Below are 24,762 nucleotides of genomic sequence, written 5' to 3'. Positions count from 1 at the left end.
ACTAACTTGCTTGCATGCACTTAATGCCATATATCATGTCATCTTATCTTCATACACAGTTAGATACAGCTCCGTCGGACAATATTTATGACGGCAGTTGCAAGTATTTGGTATGTATCAATCCAAATTCGTTTAACGATTCCACTTTTTCATGTAACTTTGCCAAGATTGCACACCGCTCGACTTCTTGATTCTTGAGCGATTTGCTCTCAAGAACTTTATTATTTTGCACATTACATTATGGTGTGTGGTTTCTATTAATGGCACGTGTTTACGCTGCATCATTAATTTATATTTATGGTCGTCGACAATGGATAAATTGGCCAGATTCGCACGTCTTGGTCCGGCCCGGCCCGACTTTTAAGCAGTCCCAAAAACTTACACGCAAAATGATGGTTATTGAATATGCAATTTATGTATCACCAAACATTTCTCAATTTTTTGTTCACTGTTTAATATCAGTGTTACGATGAAAGATGCGTTACTTAATATTTCACAAGGAACTAATACAGTATGTCACCTCCTGTAAATGTGGTTATATTGTTGAAAGACGCAAATGCCCTCAGCAATCGAAGCGCTTTTTCCTTATAGATGGAACCAAGTTCGTGGTTGGCCGTGTACCAGGAAGTCAAACCTGGTGTAGTCGTCAAGTTGAGTTCATGTGAAGTTTGGAAATGGCGTTTGTTTTGTTCATTATCAACATACCGCAGGATTCAGTTGCGCTCGCCAAGGATGGAGAGGAAGAGAAGGGAGATGGAGAGGAGAACGTGGACGCGAAAGGGGGCGTGGTCGATGGGACCTCACCCAGTCCAAGTGCTGAGACTTCTTTGAAAACTGCAGATGAGTCTGAGAAAAGTCCGGTTGTAGAATCAGAGGGTCACCTGTGTAAGTAGGAACAGGGTAATGGCGGTACACACACTAAACGTTGTGTAGTGACATGAGAAATTGTGATGTTTTCCCTAGAAATCATTGCGCCCCCCCCTATATTTTATTTATTTAGATTTTTTTTTATAGAAAACAGTTTTATTTGAATCAAGTTGGGGACAAGTGATACTTGTACAAATATTTGCCCCCCCCCCCCCCCCCCTGTCAAAAAAAGTTAACTACGGCCTTGCCTCCATTTACTTGTAACAGTGCTAGTCAACAAGGAAATAGATCTATGGACAAATATGCATTGGCAAATTTTTCTGTTTTGAAATCAAAGTTGTCTTGAAGATTTTGCCCACTCCATGAATGGATAAAAGGATGAAGTTTAAACTTCACAAATAGATAAAAACTTTTCTCAGCAGTAAAAATAATAATAGTATATACCAATCAGGGTATAACAGAGCCAATTCAGGTAGATCTATAATGCTTTGATTGGCATATTGATACAGTAGTCTGCAGCTATCCTCAAGAATAAAGGTTTATGAGTGATTGAGTGAGTGAGTGTTGTTTATGCCACGCTCAGCAATATTCCAGCACTAAGACTGTGGCTAGCTATAAGACAGTCCAGTGATTGATATGTTTGGCAATGATCAGGATAATCTTTCAACCACTTCATCAATGAGATCGACAAAGTTTCACCGCCCACCCACCTGCTCAGAGGTTGAATCATGGCCACAAATCTGCAGCAAATGTTAGTGAAAATCCCAAATTGAAATTAAGAATTTCAGAAGTCAGGATGTTGTAGTTACTGTATTCAACGTAATAAGTGCCCAGGGTGCTCTCAAATTTAGAAATATGGGACTCTTATTAGAATATTAATTTGGTGAAAAAAGAGTTGAAAGATTTATGCTGGTTTATGCTGACAGCCGGAAATGTTTATATACGACAGATATATTTTTTACCAGAATTTAATTGCCCATAATAAAATAACACTCGAGTGCGTATTATACGCGAATAAAAAAGCCTTGTGTACATTGATCAATCAGAAGGGGTGCTAATTGGGATTGTTCACAAGCCAATGTATTAGCAAATATCTCCTCGGGCGCTTATTATGTCGAATACTGTATTACTAATGGTATGGCTTTGGAGAATTGACTTGTATTTCACAGAGCATACAGCGAACAGGACCAATATACAGGAAAGACTTTAATGTTTAGTTTTACATTTTGGAATTTGATGAAATTTAAAAATATCCAAGAATATAAGAAAACCACAATTTGAATTACTGATACAACCCTGCTCTTGTGACAAGCAGAGCTGTGGAGTTGCTTCGTGGTTAAAGCATTCGCTCATCGAATCCCAGGGTTCATTTCCCACATGGGTACAATATCCCCCCGCTGTTATTACTGAAATATTGCTAAAAGCGATGTAAAACCATGGTCACTCACATATATACTACTCAAAAGAACTTTAGGATCAGCATATTTGTTCAAATTACTATTGTTGATCTGTAATGGCAGATAAACTATAGTAATAGAAAGTAATTGGGTGATCCTTAACTTCTTTTGAGTAGTATACATAAAGCATAGGTTGCTGGGGACATTTTCCAATGCAGAATTCCCAAGGGGGTTTAAAGTTAAATTTCTCTGAAATTAAAGATGTCCATATCAGTTTGTGTTAATATAGCAAGCATATCATTTCAGCTGAGACAGACGTTGAAGAAGATGCTGTACCGGATACACAGAACAATGAATATGTGGCAGAATCGGCGGAGAAACAATCAGGGGAGATAACTGGTGAAGCACAGGAACCCACAGTCAAAACAGAATCCAATGATGAAGAAGAAGGCAGCATTTTTGTAGATTTGCTCGGTGAAGATTCATTGAAAGATGTGAGTACATGTATGCTAGAAGACAGAAATGATGAACAGAGATTAATAACTTTTGCCACTTTCTCAGGGTAAATGATTAAGGGAAAAAATATCCTTTAGAATCGGGTAAATGTGAAAGATGTTGATCACTTCAGTTACATGGTGCAGACAAATCAAGGATCCTCACCAAGATGAAACTGGGATTCAAAACTTGGAGCAGGATCACTCGGGGAACATGGGGTGGACCTCCAGCTTGAGGTATAGAACCTAACAAGGGATGCATAAAACCCCATGTACCCTGAGTGATCCTGCTACAACAGTTTATCTTACCGACATAAACATGATAAATGTGACATTGTTAAAGAATTAACACAAATTCAAACTTGATAGAAAAAAGCTGTTCGATTGAGCTGAGGTTAACTTGTGCTATGAAGCGGGGTGTAACAGATTTTTTCTGCCTCTCAGAAATCCACGTGCAGCCTGTATTGCTCATGGCGGGGTATGAGAGATTTATTCCCTCGCTGAGAAATTTATTACCCACCAAGGCGGGTTACACAGTATTTTATCAAGATTGCATGGACCATTCAGATCTCATCATTCTGACATGGAGGTATGAAAGTAACATTTATCAAGATTACCATGTTTAAGATGGACATTGAGAAGGCAGAAAATTCAGATTTTTAACACTTCATGGATCGTGTGGATCAACCTAGTTCATATTTAGCATTAAATTAATCATTTACAAGTGATATGTAATTCAAATCTATAAACATAGAAAATAAGTAACTTTATTGGTGATCAATATATTGATACAGCGTGATACTTTTAGGTCGATATACTGATGCTAAGATTTCCAATCAATCACACCCCTAGCCACGGCCGAGAAACTCTCAGAAGTCAAACATAACAAGTTCAGTCACCCATCCACCTACCCTCTCCAATTAGCGTTGCTTTAACATCACCTGAATAGTCACCTCAGTGGTAGAAACTAACATTTTTAGTCCACTAGTCCTTATAATTGTAACATATAGTAAAACCCTTATAAATGGCAAATTTCTACTTGTCCTTATGATACCTTAACTATTGGGCAGTTATGGTAGGACAACAGGACTGGTGCCAATTTCTAACGCTGTTACCAATGTGTTCTGCACAGGACTCTGAGCCACAGGTGTCTTATGGCTGACAAGCACCAAACACTCTCTATCACCAACCTCATCACTATTCGCCTTGCATTAGATAGCTGTAGATAGCAAAGATTCGTTGTTAAGTTAATAATTTTATTGCCTACACTTCAGGTGTCATTTTCCTTGTCAGAATGTGTCAGTAGCATAACTGAATAGCTGTAATTTAGACATGTTTCAGGGGTGGTAGAGTAGCTAGGTGGTTAAAGCGTTTATACCTTACGGCGAAGATCAGGGTTCAGACCCAACTGGGTACAACCAGTTCATTTGTGGTGTTACCCACCGTGATATTACTTGAGTATAGTGAGTGAGTGAGTTTGGTTTTACGCCGCTTTTAGCAATATTCCAGCAATATCACGGCGGGGGACACCAGAAATGGGCTTCACACATTGTACCCATGTCGGGAATCGAACCCGGGTCTTCGGGGTGACGAGCGAACTACTTGAATATAGCTGGAAGCAGTATAAAAGCCCTATCTCACTCACATTTTCATGTTTCCAGAGACTGCAAGAGACCCTCGTCTCCCTGCAGATTGACAATGCAGTTTGGCAGACGTCTCTCCAAGAAAACATTGTCCAGGTAACTCATTCACCCGAATAACAGTTAGAATTAATGAAGGTTTCTTTTATATTTTTAAAAGGATAAAAACAATTGGGAATTCAAGGATAGAATAGGTATTAGGTGTTTCAGTATCCCTTGTTATCCAAACACTAATTACAGAGACAACAAGAAGCACGCCTGACTTCACACATTTACTCTGGGAGGCTATGATCTTAAAAGCCTGATGAACGGGGATCAGTTATTGTACTGGACAGTGATATGATAGGGAGCAGTCATTACTTGATATTGCAACACTAGGCAATCCAGCAACTGTTACAAGCTGACAAAATTAGGATCAGATGGGAAATATTGAACCCGACGGTTTAGGTGTCATCATACCAGACCATTGTCACAATATGACGCCGATGTGACGTTAAATATTAACTCACTCACTCATGACAGACCATGTAGCTTTTGCTATGGACCACTGGTTTGTCTGGCCCAGCGGCCATTATTTACAGGCCGCTTTGATATGAAGGAAATGTTGACTGCTGCATTAAACAACATGCACTCACTCCTCTGGTCCACCTTCATCATCCCTGGGCAGATATCTTCTGCTGAATGATCAATAATACTACCGTATTCAACGTAATAAGCGCCCCGCTCTAATAAGTGCCCACAGCGATATTTTCTGGCTAGTGAAAATCCCAATTAGCACCCCTTCCAATTGATCAATGTACACATGACTTATTTATTCGCGTATAATACGTATGTTATATGCATTCTTAATTATGGTAAATTAAATTCTGGAAAAAATATATCTGCTGTTAAAAACATTTCAGGCTGTCAGCATAAACCACGAAATTTACAATCTTTCAACTCTGTTGTTTTTCACCAAAATAATATTCTAATAAGAGCCCCCTATTTCTAACTTTGAGAGCACCCTGGACGCTTATTATGTCGAATACGGTATGTCTCATTATTGACTGACCCATGGGAATTCTGGGTAAGAATACAGGTCTCTAGCAACCTATGCTTGTCGTAAGAAGAGGCTAAATGAATTGGGTTGTCAGGTACAGTGACGTCCCTTTGCGTGTCATCTTAGGCCAATCCTGTGGATAGATGCTCATGATGTCAATCACTGGATTGTCTAGTCCAGATTCAAATTCCAGTATCTAAAAGCTGGGTTATTTCTGAGTATGTCCATAAATAACAAACCAAATAAAGGAAACAAACCTATATTTGCTGTCTATGCAGGTGTCCTTTGTTGAGGAATCTGGACTGAGATGTGAGGAAATCATCACGCGTCTTTCCAATATTGGTATAGGGAGATTCACAAACACCACCCTCAGGTAACGTAGTCCTGGTTTGGTTCAGACTACTGTAAACCTTTACATTATCAAGATTTGGCCTTGCATGGATGATCCCAGCGATGATTTCTTTAAACTTTGCTCACAGTTTCTGATCAAACTTAAAGCGACTTTGAAAATATAATTTTTGGACATTTTTCAGACGTTTTTGCATGCATCAGTAAAGTGAGGGAGTGAGTATGGTTTTACGCCACTTTTAGCACTATTCCAGCAATATCATGGTGGGGTACACCAGAAATGAGCTTCACACATTGTACCCATGTGGGGAATCAAACCCAGGTCTTGGGCGTGACAAGTGAACACATTAACCACTAGGCTACCCCACTGCCCCTGCATGATTATAAAATTTGAACATTTTGAAGCTAGACATGTGTGGTAGGCAAAGTAACATGTTACATGTTTTGCTGTATTTGGATTTTTTTTCAAACTAGTATGTAACCAGATAAAGTGTTGTCCAATAAATAAACATTTGTGTACAATCAACCTGGGAAAGGCCTGCATAAAGTATTCCTTGGTGAGTAAAATATACAGTATTTGACTACCCTTGGACTTGGAATATTTAGGGATTTATTATGTTTTTTTAAAAATGAAAGTAAAAATGAAACATGCGGCAAACATTATGATCATGAGGGCAGGGCCTGAGAACGAAGACTATTATTTTTTTGGCCTTAAGTGTATGAAATGTGACTGAAATACTATGTACAGCATTAAGCAAAAATGGCATACAGATCAAACTCACTCACTCACTCACTCACTTGACCTACTTTTTTTGCATTATTGAAAATAGGTCACAGACTCCGTGGAATGCAAATAAGACATGTCATTTTATAGACAAATTTTTGCATACTTTTAAATGACATAAATTTTATTAATAAAAAATGATTTGCAAGTTAACCACCATTTTTTCCTCCAGCGTATTTCCGACATCAATCCATCTCCGCTATGAACCAGCACCCAGTGAGGAATTTGAGGTCTCCGACAAAGTTGAAGCGTGAGTCAAATTGTTTGTTATATGATAATACTAGTGTTATGACACGTAGGCAAGTACAACTCTCATCTGGGACCTGGCTGTTTGTGAGTCATCGTTATTATCAATGGCTGAAGTAATGCTGATGCAACGTTTAAGTTTAGCTCATTCACTCACGCTTTCAATCAGTTTGGTAATCAAATGGTAATAGGCCCTATTTCACACTTGACAAATATTGAATTTTCTCGTGGTAATTCAGGGAAGAAATAGGTCACTGGCATTCTGCTGGTCATAAGAGGCGACTATATGATTTGTTTGTTTTTGAACGCCGCACTCAGCAATATTCCAGCTATATGACAGCAGTCTGTAAATAATCAACTCTGGACCAGACAATCCAGTGATTGACATCATGAGCATCGATCCATGCAATTGGGATATGATAACATGCATCAACCAAGTCAGCGAGTCTGACCAAACAAACCCGTTAGTGGCCTCTTACAACAAGCATAGTCACCTTTTACGGTAAACATGTGTTGCTGAAGACCTATTCTACCCCGGATCTTCACAGGTCCGATCTGATGGTCAGATTTGGTGTCTAAGTTGATTGTGTGTCATGGTGTCCCAATTCCCTGTATCGATGCTCACAAAGTCTGGTCCAGATTTGATTATTTACAGACCACCGTAATGTAACTGGAATATTACCCAATGCAGCGCTGCGTATGGCCTATGACACTACATTCTTTCTTATCCAAAATAAACCTTGCTTGAAGAGACACATTAATATCCATTACTGTTCAGTCATTACTCATTGTCATGCTGTCAACAACTGTTTAGCTGCCAAACTCCATTAGTGACTGGCCACTGTGAATTGGGTGTGACAGTGCAGACTACAACGTGAAATAACATTCACTGGCTTGTGATAGAGTTGGGTTTAACGCCGCTTTTAACAGTATTCCAGTTATATCGCAGCGTGTCAGCTTAATATGGGAGGAAAGCCCGAAGTGATGCAAGCCCCAGACGTTTACCACTTCGGTGAAACCCACGAGCACGGGTATGGTGCTGACAAACCTAGGAAGATAATCAGGGCGAACCGGGATTCGAACCCACGATCATGGTTTTCTGGTGTGCCCAAGGGACGCAACTCTGTACAGCGAATCGCGACGCCTTAGAGGACTGGGTCACCCGTGCCCGAAAAAAGCTTGTTGACAAGCACAGGCACCTGTCACTGGATAATGTATTTACAAATGACCCAGTGAATAACGTTCTCTCAGTAATGAGCTATGTGGTATAAAACTCTTTACCTACACAAAACATTACCCTGTTTATTTTGAGTGAGTGAGTGAGTATGGTTTTACGCCGCTTTTAGCAATATTCCAGCAATATCACGGTGGGGGACAACAGAAATGGGCTTCACACATTGTATCCATGTCGGGAATCGAACCCGGGTTTTCGGCGTGACGAGCGAACGCTTTAACCACAAGGTTACCCGACCGCCCCTTGTGTATTTTGACCATATTAGGCCCAAAAAAATGATAGTCTTGGTTCTCAGGCGCCGCCAGCATCATCACAAAATCTGTCGCACGTTTCATATTTATTTCCATTTTCAAAAAAAATAAATCCTCACATATTCTGCACCTTGAACACACGACCCTGGCAGTGAATAAACTTAAAAACAGTGTGATCCAATATAGCATGCAGTTACTTCCCTTTACCATGTTTACAGGTGCACTGCCAAGCTCCTTCGGGGGACTCCTTCAGTCCTGAGGGAACACTTTTATAGCCAAATAGTGTAATAACAGGACTAACTTGCATACTTCAGCACAGATTTCTTGACATGCTTCTGTCGGTGTTGTATGCCAACAATAACATCTTCGCCTCATTGACTGAGTGTATTATGCACACACTGGTAGAACAACCACAAAAAAGAAAAACACCACACTACATTTTCAAAAGCCATTGCCTGAGCATCAATTTTTAATTTTTTTTTAAGCCCAACTAATAAGACTCTCTCCAGTTCTTGCTTATGTAATCTCACAGCCCAAGTTTAAATCACAAACTAGAACATCAGATTCTTGGAAATTAAGGAGGTTAATTGCTAACACTGCTGGCTTTCACCTTCTGAAAAGCAACATGGTGGTTGTCGTGTATTGAAAGAAGGCTCCCTCACACCACACTGGTTTCTCCTGCTGTTTCTGTATGGGGACATCACTTCTGTCTTGCAGGAACTACATCTCTAGAGAAGAAAAGGAACATGAATTTAGGGATTCGATCAAGTCAAGATTGGTTGTGGCTCAGGTTAGTTCATTATCTCTGATTAATGTCACCCTTACATGAGGAAGGAATATTCAATCATTCAGGCTTGTGTGTTTACAAGTATTGATAGAATTGCTTTGATTAAACATCTTTTTTCAACATAGATGTGCCAGTTTGACCCATGAAGATCCGGGGTAAAATAGGTCTTCTTCAACAACCCATTCTTGCTGTAAAAAGCGACTATGCTCGTCATAAAAGGCGACTAACGGGATCGGGTAGTCACACTCACTGATTTTGTTCATGTTGATGCATGTCATTGTATCCCAATTGGATGGATCGATGCTCATGATGTCTATCTCTGGATTGTCTGGTCCAGACTTGATGTGTTTACAAACCACAGTCATACAACTGGAATATTGCTGAGTGCAGCCTTAAACAACAAACAAACAAACAAACAAAACATGACACAACAATTAGTACATGTAGTAATAGGTATGACCAAGACCATGCTTTGCACATCTTGAATTTAATGTTTAATTGCAAGGAAAATAATCTGTAAGGAAACACCTTTGTTATATTTGACTTTTATTTTAAGGCAACATTCCTATATTTTACAATGTATGCTGTTGTTTGATTTAATAATGCAGAAACAAAGTTCACATAATTAAAATATTGGACAAAATGGCTGACCTCAAGCATGACAGTAAATTCAGCGTTTTGATTGACCTGTGCATAGCTGAACAGTCAACAGAATATATAAACTGTGTGTTCTTTTTAGGAAAACACTGTTTATTGTTTTTACGGAAGCGCTTTAATCACCGCAAATAAGCATTAATTTCAAGATTTACAGTATCAATTCTGGTATATATAGTTTACTAATTGTCATCCAGAAGATGGTCTGGCCCAGTTAAATTGCCCTTTTGCCTTAGTCTGCCAGATTAGATCTATACTAAACCAAAAGAAGTTAGGGATCATGAATAGTTTTGGGCAATTATTTTTTGTATTGAAAACAGAGCGCACAATTTCATATCAAATATCCAAAAAAAATATTCATGACCCCTAACTTTTATTGTTTGGTATATGTAAGTAATTGCTGAAAAATTACTGTCTTGATGATCTTGGGTAGGTGAGCCCCAGAACCTCACCACACTTCTCTGTTTCCTCTTCAGGTGGTTGAGTCAGTTCAGAGTAATGCAAGGCTGACATTTGATTATGTCATGCTCATCTTCCTCGCAAGGTGAGAAATGCATTCTGTGAAGATCTCTTATTAAGATGAAATGTATGCCTTTTTACCCCAACTTGTACTTATTGTTTGTGAAACATCAGTATTAGGAAATAAATAAGAAAGACATCAAATCTAACTGAAAACAGACGTTTATCTCCTCATGCATTCACTCAGTAAGTAAATGCTATGTGTTATGTGATATTTACAGGTTTCAAGCTGAAAACACATGAAGTTTATTTCACTCACTCACAAGGTTATTTCTTAATTCACTCTCTCACTCTGTAAAAGCTTACACAGTAAATGCTATATTTTAAAAGATTTTTACAGGTATCAAATCGAATTGAAAACACAGAAACTTTATCTCCTAATTCACCCACATGCTTTCTCTGTTAATGATGTTTGTGTTTCCAGTTGGATAGCTGCCCTGGGTCTGGGAGAGAACAGTTCCGTTATACTGGTAGCCAGCATGCTTATATCTCCACTCATGGTATGTACGTTGTGATTGGTTGTTGCCCTTGGTCTGGGAGAGAACAGTTCCATTATACTGGTAGCCAGCATGCTTATATCTCCACTCAAAGTTCGTACGTTGTGATTGGTTGTTGCCCTTGGTCTGGGAGGAAACAGTTCTGTTAAAATGGTAGCCAGCATGCTTATATCTCCACTCAAAGTTCGTACGTTGTGATTGGTTGTTGCCCTGGGTCTGGGAGGGAACAGTTCTGTTAAAATAGGTAGCCAGCATGCTTATATCTCCACTCAAAGTTCGTACGTTGTGATTGGTTGTTGTCCTGGGTCTGGGAGAGAACAGTTCTGTTATACTGGTAGCCAGCATGCTTATATCTCCACTCAAAGTTCGTACGTTGTGATTGGTTGTTGCCCTTGGTCTGGGAGGAAACAGTTCTGTTAAAATGGTAGCCAGCATGCTTATATCTCCACTCAAAGTTCGTACGTTGTGATTGGTTGTTGCCCTTGGTCTGGGAGGGAACAGTTCTGTTAAAATGGTAGCCAGCATGCTTATATCTCCACTCAAAGTTCGTACGTTGTGATTGGTTGTTGCCCTGGGTCTGGGAGGGAACAGTTCTGCTAAAATGGTAGCCAACATGCTTATATCTCCACTTAAAGTTTGTACATTGTATTTGGATGAATCTGGATTCAAACAGGAAGTACATAAAATGTCATAAAATTAAAACAAAGCAGCATTATTCCTAACACTGTCTCTCCCCCTGTGTTGGAGGAAGCCAAAAATGGAATCCAGAATTCGGATTACCACTTAACAGGGACCGGCATCCAGCATACTGAAAGGTGGTTTGCACCCTTGTGTTTCACTATGCTATGTACATACTTATTGGCAAGGGCCAATTCTAGCAGGTTTTTCACTTCTACACTCCCTTTCCTGTGTTTTTACACTGCTATGTACATTCCTGTTGGCAGGGGCCAATTCTAGCTGGAATTTTCGGTACAGTTGTGAAGTACGATGACCTCAGGAACACTGGCATCAAGTCTGAACTCACTGGGCTGGGAATATGCCTTGTCTTTGGTATGTTTGTCATACATTACTTGTTTTTAAGAAATAAACGACTTGTTTATTTCTAAAAATATTTACCCGTATTTAAATAATGATGACTCCCTGAATGCAATGTCGGACAAGTCTATTGTGTGAACAGGGGTGTTAAGTGTGGTATTCCCCTGATAATCTAACATTTTCAACAAAGATTATTTGCACCGTTTCACCTGATACCGATCGTCATATCTCTCCCACTTTTGGATGCGATCGTTTGGTCATTTTCGTCTACATTGCCAAGCTACATCTATGGGGAACAACTCCCTAGACACCTCCCTCTCATAAGTAGATTTTGGGGGAACTACAGTAGATCATCATACCGGCGTATTTGGCTATTTCAGATCTGCAGGATTTTTTATCTGGTGCAGTAAGTTTCTTGACATCATAGGATAGACAAGAAAACCTGCTGTAACGTCATTCAAATTAAATGACATAATGAAATATAAGCATTAAAGTCGCATATTCTGTCAATGTTAACATACATTACTTACCAGCTGCTCACTATTCTGGTCAAACGACAAATTTTCCCGGTAACTTGAAATTAAAGAAAAGTGGCTGATACATTGTCAAAAATTACAAATAGCTAAAACGAAATATGAATATCAAAATTAATACTTTGCAAACAACAGCAAAGTAAATTGGGTGACAATGTCAGTGATTTTGTATTGTTTTCTATAGTTTTTTTACAGCGTGTATATTTTTTTTTATATTAAGTATAATCAGTACGACAACATTTAATTTTTAGGCCTCAATTTAAACATACTAGAATTGGGGCTCAACCAGGGAGTGGAAAGTTCAGAACTATTTGTTAGCACAGATCAGAGATTAATATTTGGTTCACAAAAGCCTATGTGTAGTTATATTTATCTGCATGTTATCTATAATTTTGCACCGCCGTGATATTGCTGGAATATTGCTAAAAGCAGCGTAAAACCAAACTCACTCACTCACTATAATTCTGCATGAAAGTATTGGTTTTCCAATTACATATACGACCTGAAGTAGTATCTGTGATCTATAGAACACATCAGTTAACATAACAGCTCTGCATGAATTAACTTGCTAACCATCCTAGTTGTGGTAAATCAATAACTTTGGTTAAGGTAATTGGGTAGGTAAAAAAGTAGGTCAGCCTTTCAAGAGACTTGACTTTACACAGATATAGTTACGCTGTGGGGTTGTAAGCTTCCAGTGACACCCACGTCTGTTACACAGATATAGTTACGCTGTGGGGCTGTAGGCTTCCAGTGACACCCACGTCTGTTACACAGATATAGTTACGCTGTGGGGCTGTAAGCTTCCAGTGACACCCACGTCTGTTACACAGATATAGTTACTCTGTGGGGCTGTTAGCTTCCAGTGACACCCACGTCTGTTACACAGATATAGTTACGCTGTGGGGCTGTAGGCTTCCAGTGACACCCACGTCTGTTACACAGATATAGTTACGCTGTGGGGCTGTAGGCTTCCAGTGACACCCACGTCTGTTACACAGATATAGTTACGCTGTGGGGCTGTAAGCTTCCAGTGACACCCACGTCTGTTACACAGATATAGTTACGCTGTGGGGCTGTAAGCTTCCAGTGACACCCACGTCTGTTACACAGATATAGTTACTCTGTGGGGCTGTTAGCTTCCAGTGACACCCACGTCTGTTACACAGATATAGTTACGCTGTGGGGCTGTAGGCTTCCAGTGACACCCACGTCTGTTACACAGATATAGTTACGCTGTGGGGCTGTAGGCTTCCAGTGACACCCACGTCTGTTACACAGATATAGTTACGCTGTGGGGCTGTAAGCTTCCAGTGACACCCACGTCTGTTACACAGATATAGTTACGTTCTGGGGCTGTAAGCTTCCAGTGACACCCACGTCTGTTACACAGATATAGTTACGCTGTGGGGCTGTAAGCTTCCAGTGACACCCACGTCTGTTACACAGATATAGTTACGCTGTGGGGCTGTAAGCTTCCAGTGACACCCACGTCTGTTACACAGATATAGTTACGCTGTGGGGCTGTAAGCTTCCAGTGACACCCACGTCTGTTACACAGATATAGTTACGCTGTGGGGCTGTAAGCTTCCACTGACGCCCACGTCTGTTACACAGATATAGTTACGCTGTGGGGCTGTAAGCTTCCAGTGACACCCACGTCTGTTACACAGATATAGTTATGCTGTGGGGCTGTAGGCTTCCAGTGACACCCACGTCTGTTACACAGATATAGTTACGCTGTGGGGCTGTAAGCTTCCAGTGACACCCACGTCTGTTACACAGATATAGTTACTCTGTGGTGCTGTAGGCTTCCAGTGACACCCACGTCTGCATTGTCTGTGTCAGGTCTGTTTGCTGGCTTCATCTACGGGGGACTTGGCGTGCATGGACAACTCCTGGGCAACTCGGACTCCTGGCCCACGCCGGAGATGGCATCAAGGTACATCCTGGGAAACACATCTACTTGTACAAGATACGACAGGGATAGCTTCAGTAGAGGACGTACCGTTACCTGAGAGAGGTTCCCTCCTACATGTGACATTAGCATTGAGTGTCATTGAGTAACTCAGGCAAATAGCATCAAGGTGTTCAGAGAAACACATCTACTTGTACAAGATATGACAGGAATAGTGTCAGTAGAGGACGTACCGTTCCCTGAGAGAGGTTCCCTCCTACATGTGACATTAGCATTGAGTGTCATTAAGTAACTCAGGCAAATAGCATCAAGGTGTTCATCTTCCCAAGGCAAGAGAGTTAACTGACTATAAAATTCCAGTTTCCACCCTTGCCGAACTAGGCTGGTATTATGGAGTTACATTTTGGCTGGACTAACGAGTCTATGCATAGTCCAATCAAAATCGTGCACCGAAATCGAATTCTGGTTCATAAACTGTCGTGCAGATTTCGGGGGATTGCAGGATTTGCAAAGTATGTGCACCGCCAACTCGTTGTCAGCAGATATTTTCCAAATCTTTTCATGTTTTTAATCAAGGTGCTCGCGTGATTTGATGCATTTCGCGATGTAAGACCCGTTTTATCACAATATAGATCTTGATTGTCTATCAGATCGTCCTGACCGGGCGCCACCATTTTGTGTGAAGCAAACGCAAGTGATACGAAAGGTGGAATCTGATTGGACCATAGGAGAGGCTTAAGAGGGACATAACTGGTAATAGCCACTGATGGTGCTACAATGTTCGCCAAGGATGGAAACTGGACATTTAAAAAGTCAGTTAACTCTCTTGCCTCAGGAAGATGCAAGGTGTTCAGAGAAACACATCTACTGGTACAAGATATGACAGGAATAGTGTCAGTAGAGGACGTAACGTTATGTGTACAAAGTGACTGAGAGTGTGGTAGTAGCTCAGTAAATTGGCTTCCAGTATATGCAGAGAATGTGCAAACATATCAGCATGTATATGTATCAACTCACTACACTTAATCAGTATTGAAAGTGCAAGGCCTGAAACATCATTACAAAGAATATAGAAGTTGTTCTCCATAAAAAAGTGTGATGTATTCACGTTCTTCCAACTTCTAAATATCAATCAAAGACTCAAATTTCAGTGTTTGAAATTAAGCATAAAAGTCAAGTTTTTTGGTCATAATCATAATCCTAAAGAATTAGGGGTCCTTAAGATTCAAACACAAGAGGAAAAGGACACAAGGATCACCTTTAATTTCAAACTTTAATTTTTAAACCTTTAATTTTAATTTTCAAATTTGGTTATTGAACCTACATGGTTTTTATATTGCATATAACTGCCCCAACTCTAAAAAGTCTAGTTCATAGTCTCTTAGTCACACTCTTACTCACTAACCTCATGCACAGCATTTGTCTGCAACAGTCTAACTCAAACTTTCTTAACGGTAACATTGATTCACTTTCCTTTCGTAACAGTAACATTGATTCTCTCACTCTTTCATAACAGTAACACTGTTTCATTCTCTCTTTTATGATAGTAACATTGATTAACTCCCCTGTTTCCAGAGGTGTCCATCGAAGTCTTGCTGTTGGCCTGCTGATTGCAATCCCCTCGGGGGCAGGTGTGGCCCTGTCGATCCTGGGGGGCAATGCTGGGTCCCTGGTGGGTGTGGCCATCTCGGCCTCTCTCCTACCCCCAGCTGTTAATGCTGTGAGTTTATATTTCTGGAGATACAATCCATCTTCACAAGTCAGATAATCAGAGAATAGTTACCTGATTTAAACAATGAGATGAAATACAATTTTTAATGAATAATTAATTATCGAGAAATGATTTTCTGTATGTATGTTCAAGCAATATGAACAGATAATCATTAACTGAGAGTTTGGAGTAAATAATTCTTCAATTTTTCTATTAAGAAAGAAAACTAAGGAACGTAAGATCTTCTGATGTAAATTCCAAATTCTACAGCAAAATTACATTATATTGCTTCCAAAGACCAGGCGGCCTATTCTCGATACATCTTGTTGGTAGAGATGATCGCTAAGCTTAAATAGTTGGTAGAGATGATCACTTATATAGTTGCAGTGATCACAAGCTTGCAACACAGATTTTACTTTCAGGTGTGCGTTGCATAAACCATGTTGCAGTTGCAGAACGTTGTCTTTCAATGGCAAGAACAATGTCTAACTCAAACGACTTTGTTGCGACAGGTCCAACCCTGTCTTAATTTCTGTTGTGAACTTAAGATAACATAGCGCTAAGACAGCTTCTTGACTGGGCTCGCAGTCAGATGTGAGAATTGCAAAAATAAATGTGTAAATATTTGAAATGATCCCAGTTGTAACGTCACTATGTTATGACATCACAGTGTAACTGTACACGAATGCTGTCATGCAGCGTTGCCATGATGTCACATTGGTAGTTTGACAATGACTGTGATGAGACTGACAATAGGTACAAGGGGTGGAAGGGTAATCTAGTGGTTAAAGTGTTCACTCGTCACACCAAAGACCTGGGTTCGATTCCCGACATGGGTACAATGTGTGAAGCCCATTTATTGTGTCCATGATATTGCTGGAATATTGCTAAAAGTGACATAAAACCCAACTCATTCAATAAGTACAAATTTAATTGTCCAATGTATTCTTCATGACACACTTGGCATTTTAGCATAGATGATATATTTTTCAATACTTTTTCATGATTGATGATTATTTTTTTTATTTTTTTTCAATCATTAGGGAATGTTGTGGGCTCTATCAATAACAGCTGCAATATCCCCTCCAGCCTTGTCGCAGGTTAGTACCAGTGTTATCATGATGTGCAAATAAAACATTAGCTGTAGAATTGCCTCCCTTTGGCGTGCCAGAATCCTATGATTACGGTTCAACTTCCAGTTTCACCCTGATTACAAATCTTTTTTTAGTGTGTCAGCACCATACCCATGCTTGTGTGTGTTATGAATGTGGTGAACAACTAAGAACTACTTCCTTTTGTGTTATCTTTTCAAGTTGACATTTAGTGCTATATCTGAAAATCTGTTCAAAGCGCCTTTCGGGGCATTGGGGTAGCTGTGTGGTTAAAGCATTTACACTGGTTCGATTCCCTACATGGGTACAATGTGTGAAGCCCATTTTTGGTGTCCCCTGCCATGATATTGCTGGAATATAGTTAAAATTCACACGTGTTCATTCACTTACTCAAGGCAGCATTCAATCCAACTCAGCTTTTATGATAAATTTGATTGTTGAAATTTTGCCACACCAATTTTTTTTCATTCATGCCTTATGTTTTCCAGAAGGTAAAAAGAAAGAAATGCTGTGTTTGAATGAAAATATGCGATTTTGTATTTTGTACTTAGTATAACTTTCATTTAAAGATATGAGAAATTTACCTCACATCAATGCTGAAAATTTAAGCTTATTTTCAACTAAATACAAGACCTTTGTCTTGGTCTGTCCCTATATCTCTCAACATATCACACTGATTTGCAGATGAAATTTGAGTAATATGGCGATGTCAATTAACTTTATGAGAAATTTCAACTGAGCTGTTGCTTTGTACCGGGGTATTCAGCAAGCAATTGATATTACGACAAACATGCTCTATTATTTTCTCCATTATTTTTACAGGTAGATACTCCACCAGCCATGATGTATACGACAAATATATCTTCACATGTGAACGGTACAATATACCCAGGACCATCTACAACCTGTGTGCCGTTCCTGTACAACAAGTACACACCCACCTACAGTTGCAATATGGCCGAAGAGGCGGCCATCTTGGGAACTATGAGTCTCCTTCTCACCCTTATGAACATTGTGGCAATATTCCTAGTGGGCCTGCTGGTTTTGAAAGTAAGTAATTCATGAAGCAGATCTTTGTGAAATGCAGCTACTTATCTGTTTGGCTCGAAGGATGAGGTAACATAAAGGTCCACTTTGGCCAACTGGAATTTTGGAATGAAAATTATTAGATACCTTCAAATGGTTGTTTTTTTAGGCATGATTAACTTAATAGGAATGGCTGAAATGCATGAAAAAAGTCTTTTAAACTCAAAATGAGCAAACCTGTGACCCAAGATGATTTTTTTACCATTGAATTTTACTGTCTTTTTCTACATGTCCTGAAAATCAGCTTGGGTCAAAATTTGCTCAAGTTCGAATATTAGATAAATGCTTCCCAAAGCCAGAGAGCTTTGATCATGTTAATTATACAATAAATTGAGTGTTGTTAAATATCCAGAACATGCAAGTACTGCAATAAACAAATCTTGATTTATATAAACGCATCTGATAACTTTCATGAAGATTTCTAAACATTTTACTGATTTCCTAAATCATGCAGCAGATCCCATAGGCCAAAAGGGACCTTTGCCTGCCTCATCCTTTAGCCATTACTGCTGCTGTATTTTCATCTTCATTCATGAGCGGGGCGGTCAGGTAGCCTATTGGTTAAAGCGTTTGCCAGAGACCCTGGCTCAATTCCCAACATGGGTACAATGTGTGAAGCCCATTTCTGGTATCCCCTGCTGTGATATTGCTGGAATATTGCTAAAAGCAGGGTAAAACCATACTCACTCACTCACTCATTCCTGAGCTTACAGAAGAGGCTAGATACTTCATTCCTGATTAACCTCATACACCCCCCTGAAAGTCAAATTCACTGAGTGCAAACTAGGGATAAAACTACATGTTTACACAATATCTTGAGTTAGATCTTTTTATGATTTGAATTAATATTTGAAAAAGATATGGGGCTTTCTAGACTGAATTCCATGAGGATATTTGAGTTTCTTATGTATGAGAGCAAACCTTGATATACAAGTCTCTTTTGGTGAGAAGATTTTAAAAAAATGTTCCAGAAATTGCTGTTAAAATATTTTGCACACACAGATATGATTGTGTCATGTTGCATGTCCTGAAATACATGTGTTGCGGTTCCAACCAATAGGTTAGTGCCTCCAGTTTAAGAATAAAATTGTGTCTGTTGGGCGGATACTGAAAAACTGTTTGATTAGTAAAGAATATGCCAAGCTTCCACCTCCCTCAGCTTGGATTGGTACGCAATTATTTCTATTTGTATTTTCCATTTTTAATTATCAATTTTATTTCAGATGAAGGAGGTCGCCCCACACACATCACCTTCGTCCACTGAATATTTTTTTCGCAATGATCTTAAGGTTGGTGGGATCTGATAGCATCTGTAGTGAGAAGTGTAGAAGAAATAGTACAACTTTCAATCATAAACATACAGTTCTCAATGAGATATGAGTGGCAAGAGTCACGAAAATTCTCTATTCTCGAAATGATTATATACAGAATCAACTTCAGCAAAAAATATTCTTGAAAACTGCGAGACAGCTTTTGGAAGCAAAAGATTAAACAAGTAAAAAAAATGGCGCTTTGCGAAACAAACAGTCTCGACTGACGAGTTAGATGAGAAAGTTACTGTTTATAACGAAACATTTTCAAGAGAATAACAAACAGCAAGAAGTGATATTTACTCCATAAATGATCATCTGTCATTATTTTGCCTTGTCAATGTGGAACTAACATAAAAAGGACATCAACAGTTTGTGTATGAGCTAGACACTTAGGATAAGGGGAGACAATTTGAGGGGAGGTAACTCTTCATGACAATAATTCTGTCAAGAGTGTTATGTTTGCTGCAGTGAAATATCAAGTGTGATATAACTTTTCGGAAAACTTTTTAACACTGAAGTATGGAATAAAACAACATTCACTTACTTACTCATTCTGAATACTGTTGACTGCAGCATTAAACAACATTTACTCTCTTCACTTTAAAATTGAATAATGTATTCAAATAATTTCAAGCTTTGCTTAAAATTTTTATTAAGAGTTGTATCCCTTAAATGTGTCAGGATCTGATGATCATCTGTTGTATCATCCTGATTCATCCTGATTAGGGGGCATGGGTGGCCCAGTCGTCTAAGGCGCCGCGATTCGCTGTGCAGAATTGCGTCCTTTGGGCACGCCAGAAACCTATGATTGTGGGTTCGAATCCCGGTTCGCCCCAATTATGTTTCAAGGTTTGTCAGCACCATACCCGTGCTCGTTGGTTTCACCGAAGTGGTAAACATCTGAGACCTGCATTACTTCGGGCTTTCCTCCCACATTAAGCTGACATGCCGTGATATAACTGGAATAATGTTAAAAGCGGCGTTAAACCAAACTCACTCACTCACTCATCCTGATTAATATCCTTCGTACTATTCCCTGTTCATGGGTTTCACCCAAGAGATTAATGCCTTAAAGACTTGAAACCACCCCACCCCACCCCACTCAGGTGAGATTTTCTACATATTCAAATTAATTGCAGATTGCCAGGGAGTCCTACCAAACAACAAAAGGCAAGGAGTCGGTGACTCTTGCTAAGAAGTTCCTTGAAGAATATAAGAAGGTGAGTTTAGAGGGCAGGGTCTGGAGATAAGGATGGCAATTGTATCCTATGTTAGAGGTCAGGTCGAAGATTCAGGTCACTTTACAAAGTGAAAAGGTCAGGTCATGGACAACTGATCCATAGATTTGTTAAACATGTGCATTAATTCAAGTCCAAAATGGCAGTGGTTAACAAAGATGATACTGTCTTCTTAATTACCAGGGTTGATTGGTAAGATTTAAGCTTTTCTTAGAAGGAATTGGATAACAGTGAAATCTTTTCTTGTGGAGACTGCATGATGTCACAGAGGTGAGACTTTCTGTGAAATGCCTACTGAACTAGCAATATGAAGCTCAGTCATTTTCTGGTAGGTCATCACCATACTGAGGACCCTCAGGATCATTTCTGGAACAGATACCATGACAGGCCTTCCTGTCGTCTTCAAGGCTCTCCCTGCCATGCTTAAACTCTGCTGCCTGCTTCTTTATGATGGCTTAGGAAGGGGCATCCTTACCCAGTGTTGTACTCATGTCTCAATGTATGGTTTTTGGTGAAAAGCCCTTTTGTGCAAGTACTTGATCACTGCACATTACTCTGGTTTGTCCAGTTTCCAAGGGACACAGACCCATACTTGTTTACTGACTTTCACTGCAAACTATTTGCTCAGTTGACAATCGATCCATAGATATAATTAAAGATTTGGATTTGTTAAAATGTGCATTGATTCAAGGCCAAAATGGCAGTGGTGAACAAAGATGTATCTTTCTGAGGCAAGGGAGTTAACTTTAAAAGTCCCGTCAAGTTTCCACCCTTGTCGAACTAGGCTGATATTTCTGGGCTCGATTGTATATCCCTTCTATTGACCAGTCAGATTCCACCTCTCATATCACTTGCATTTGCTTCAAACAAAATGGCATCGCCCAGTCAAGATGATCTGATCGATAATCAAGATCTATATTGTGATAAAATGGGTCTTACTTCGCGATGTGCATCAAATCACATGAGCACCTTGATTAAAAACTTGAAAAGATTTGCAAGATATCTGTTGACCCCAAGTTGACGGTACACATGCTTTGCAAATCCTGCAATCGACCGAAATCTGTACGGCAGTTTACGAACCAACTGTCTAGTTCGTATGCAATTTTGATTGGACTATGCATAGACTCATTAGTCCAGCCAAAACATCACTCCAAAATTCCAGCCAATTTCGGCAAGGGTGGAAACTGGACTTTTATTGTCAGTTAACTCCCTTGCCTCGAGAAGATGCCAAAGATGATATAGTCTTCATAATGAAAAAGGTTAATTGATAAGTTTCAAGCCACACATATAAGTATATTTGTGGATATACATCTATGACATCGTGTAAAGATTTCACTTTCCTTACATCCATCAGGTTAAGATGGCAGGTATTGCGGAGGAGGAGGAGGAGGAGGAGGATGCCAAGACGCTAGACTTTAAGAAAGTGCTCGAGGTAAAGAAAGGCCGTAGGGTTGATGGATGGTTAATTTGGGCTCAGATGGGAAAATCAGGAAAATAGTAGTGTTGTTGGTTGTGTGGAATATTAACAAGTGGTGAATTGTATTTTGTGATGAGATGTGGAAATTGGAAAGGGGTTGTTTATGAGTGTCGCTGGTTGTGTAGCATCATGTGGAAATTAACAAGAGGTGCAGTCGGTTCTGTGATGAGATGTGGAAATTTGGAAAAGGTTAAATATGAGTTTTGAGGGTGATGTTGCAAATATGTTCGTATAGAGGTATGTCTATGCTGGACCGTCACCACGGTCTAGTGGATAGAACGTCAGTCCCAGGGTGCAACATACCAATAGATGTTAAAAGATGTACTTGATGTTACCCTGCCTGGTGGTCACATGAAGGAGATCAAACAAGGACTGCTTGTTAACATGGATTGAACTGGTTTATATCTTAGGCTACAGTTAACATTGTTAACATGAAGCATTTGTTATCTTTCAGGAAGTGGAAAACAGTCCTGAAGTGAAAAAAGTGGTTGGGTTAGTAGCTGCCCCTGGGTTGCCATTGGTAAGTACCTCAGCATAGCAACATATGTCATCTTAAGGTCTTTTTATTTTTTGTTAGTAGGTTTTTCAAGATGTTTGGACCAAAATTCAATCAAAGTGTTCATACAAGAAATATTAAAAATTAAACTTCACATTAACTTACCGATACTGTTAATAGACAGTCTGGTTAAAATCAAGTCTTTTACTCTTTGATGTGATACCTTTATGCATGAAGATATGAGGCCACTTCCATATACGATCACATCAAGGCTTTTTGATTCTTGGTATGAGGAAGCGAAGCAATCAGATGAGCATATTTGATCCATGTATCTCAATAATGAATATATTTGGGTAAATCCAAAGGCAAAATAAAATAATAAAGTCTCACTCTTATTTTGTTGATGATATTTTATAAATCCTGTGGTTTCTGAGCACCATGTCATCTAATCTAAATAAAAGTGTAGCATTAAGGGTGTTCGATTGCTAATATCAAAATTACAGAATCAAGGCAGTAGAAAGATGAAGCCAATTCATTTTTTAATTCTGACATTGCCTGACATCAGCGCCTTTCTTTAGAGGCGTCCTCAGACCTTGACACAGATATGTATCGTACTAGAGTAATAGGTCTGATTTTAATGACATGACTTAATTGTAGAACAAACTAATTTTATGTTGGAGGTTATTGAGCTTACTGTTGGTAAACGCATCAGCAGATTGTGTCGCCTGTTTGGAGTTTGCCAAGAATCACGATCAATGCATGGATCAGACTTTCATTGCTGACTCTAAAGTCTAAAATCTAAAGTCAATCAAAGTTCACGAAAGGTTGTTCTGACGAGACCTGTAGTGGGATGTCCTCAAATCAATGTGGAGTGGTAGCAAGCACAAACATGATTTTAATGACGCTGCATGTTAGCAAACATGTTGCAATCATGTTTTTGTTTGATGATAATGAGTCACAGGTACCGGTAGCTTGTTGTTTGAGAATGGGTATTTTTGCCTAACAGTTATGGCATCATTGAGTATATCACTGGTAATATGTGTCAAATATGGTTATATTACATTCAGCTGCATTTGTATTTCTCTTTGCAGCCATTTTCAGCACACCTGAAAGATGACTTCACTGCAGCTGAGGGTAAAATAAGTAGAAACGAAGAGGACCACTACAAGACTCTCACCGAACCTCCCGAAGAGGCTGATCCTTGTGCCCGAGTTTACAGAACCTTTCATGCATGTGATTTACCATTAAAGTTGAAGTCCACACAGCCACTAACTCCGCAGCCTAGGACACGTCAGCTGTTTCTAAATGGAAAACAACTTCGTAAACATCACTCAGATATGTATATTGTCAATTCGCGCCCAGCGTCAAAAAGGATACCAAAGTATAAGAAGCGTCAGAAAAAAAAATTGAAATTGCATATACCTGAGCAGACGGCTGAATTTTCAAAAGTTGACACCAAAAAGCCTCGTTTTGAAGTACAGATTATTGAGGAGGGAAAGCCTACAAGATCGGATAGCCCGGTTTATGATCCTCAGTATACACCGACTGAGGAATCAAATCCACTGATAAAATGATTTCAGTGTGAGTTAAAACAAGTTCATAGTTCAATAATTAGCACAATGTAAATAGGGATGCTTTGAGGTTTTGTCTGATTTGACCATGCACAGTTGCAAGTTGTTTTTGAAAAGATGCTGTGCTTGGACGTCTCAGGGATATGATAGCATGTAATATCTCCTAAAAAGCCAAGGGAACTATATAAAACCATAAGGGTCAAGGTCATAGCCTAAAGAAAAATGTCATGGTGACCTACTTTCAATTAGTTGTCTGTACCATATTTCCATTGATACATTGAATTCCACATAGGGATATCATATATGGTTTATATGCTGGATAGGCCTTGGGAGTGTTCTTTAAGCATTTACAACTACAGTCAACTACGGTTATAACGAACTCACTTATAACGAACTGACGGATATAACGAACTTACTTTTTGGTCCCGACTATTTGCTGAAGTTATGCTGTATACATTGTGTATATGCTTATAACGAACTAAGGTTATAACGAACTAAAATTAGAAGTCCCTTTG

The 24,762-nt window shown here is 39.4% G+C and overlaps 1 protein-coding gene across 1 annotated transcript; it reads left to right on the top strand.

Moving 5' to 3' along the window:
- The first annotated feature begins 619 nt into the window (after positions 1–619).
- Positions 620–24,679, top strand: LOC139479139 (uncharacterized). Its single transcript, XM_071261921.1, has 18 exons — positions 620–885; positions 2,571–2,758; positions 4,420–4,497; positions 5,716–5,810; positions 6,742–6,819; positions 9,018–9,090; positions 10,218–10,285; positions 10,685–10,760; positions 11,702–11,807; positions 14,174–14,267; positions 15,819–15,963; positions 16,998–17,054; positions 17,889–18,116; positions 19,376–19,441; positions 20,605–20,685; positions 22,058–22,135; positions 22,635–22,700; positions 23,768–24,679. The coding sequence occupies exons 1-18, from the start codon at positions 675–677 to the stop codon at positions 24,248–24,250; spliced, it is 2,271 nt and encodes a 756-aa protein (XP_071118022.1). The 5' UTR covers positions 620–674; the 3' UTR covers positions 24,251–24,679.
- The last annotated feature ends 83 nt before the right edge of the window (positions 24,680–24,762 follow it).

This window comes from Haliotis cracherodii, unplaced genomic scaffold (genome assembly GCF_022045235.1).
Source record: "Haliotis cracherodii isolate W230 unplaced genomic scaffold, xgHalCrac1.p SCAF_4, whole genome shotgun sequence".
Lineage (NCBI taxonomy): Eukaryota > Metazoa > Mollusca > Gastropoda > Lepetellida > Haliotidae > Haliotis > Haliotis cracherodii.
The sequence above is the reverse complement of the archived record's forward strand: the minus strand, read 5'-3'. Positions and strand labels throughout refer to the sequence as shown.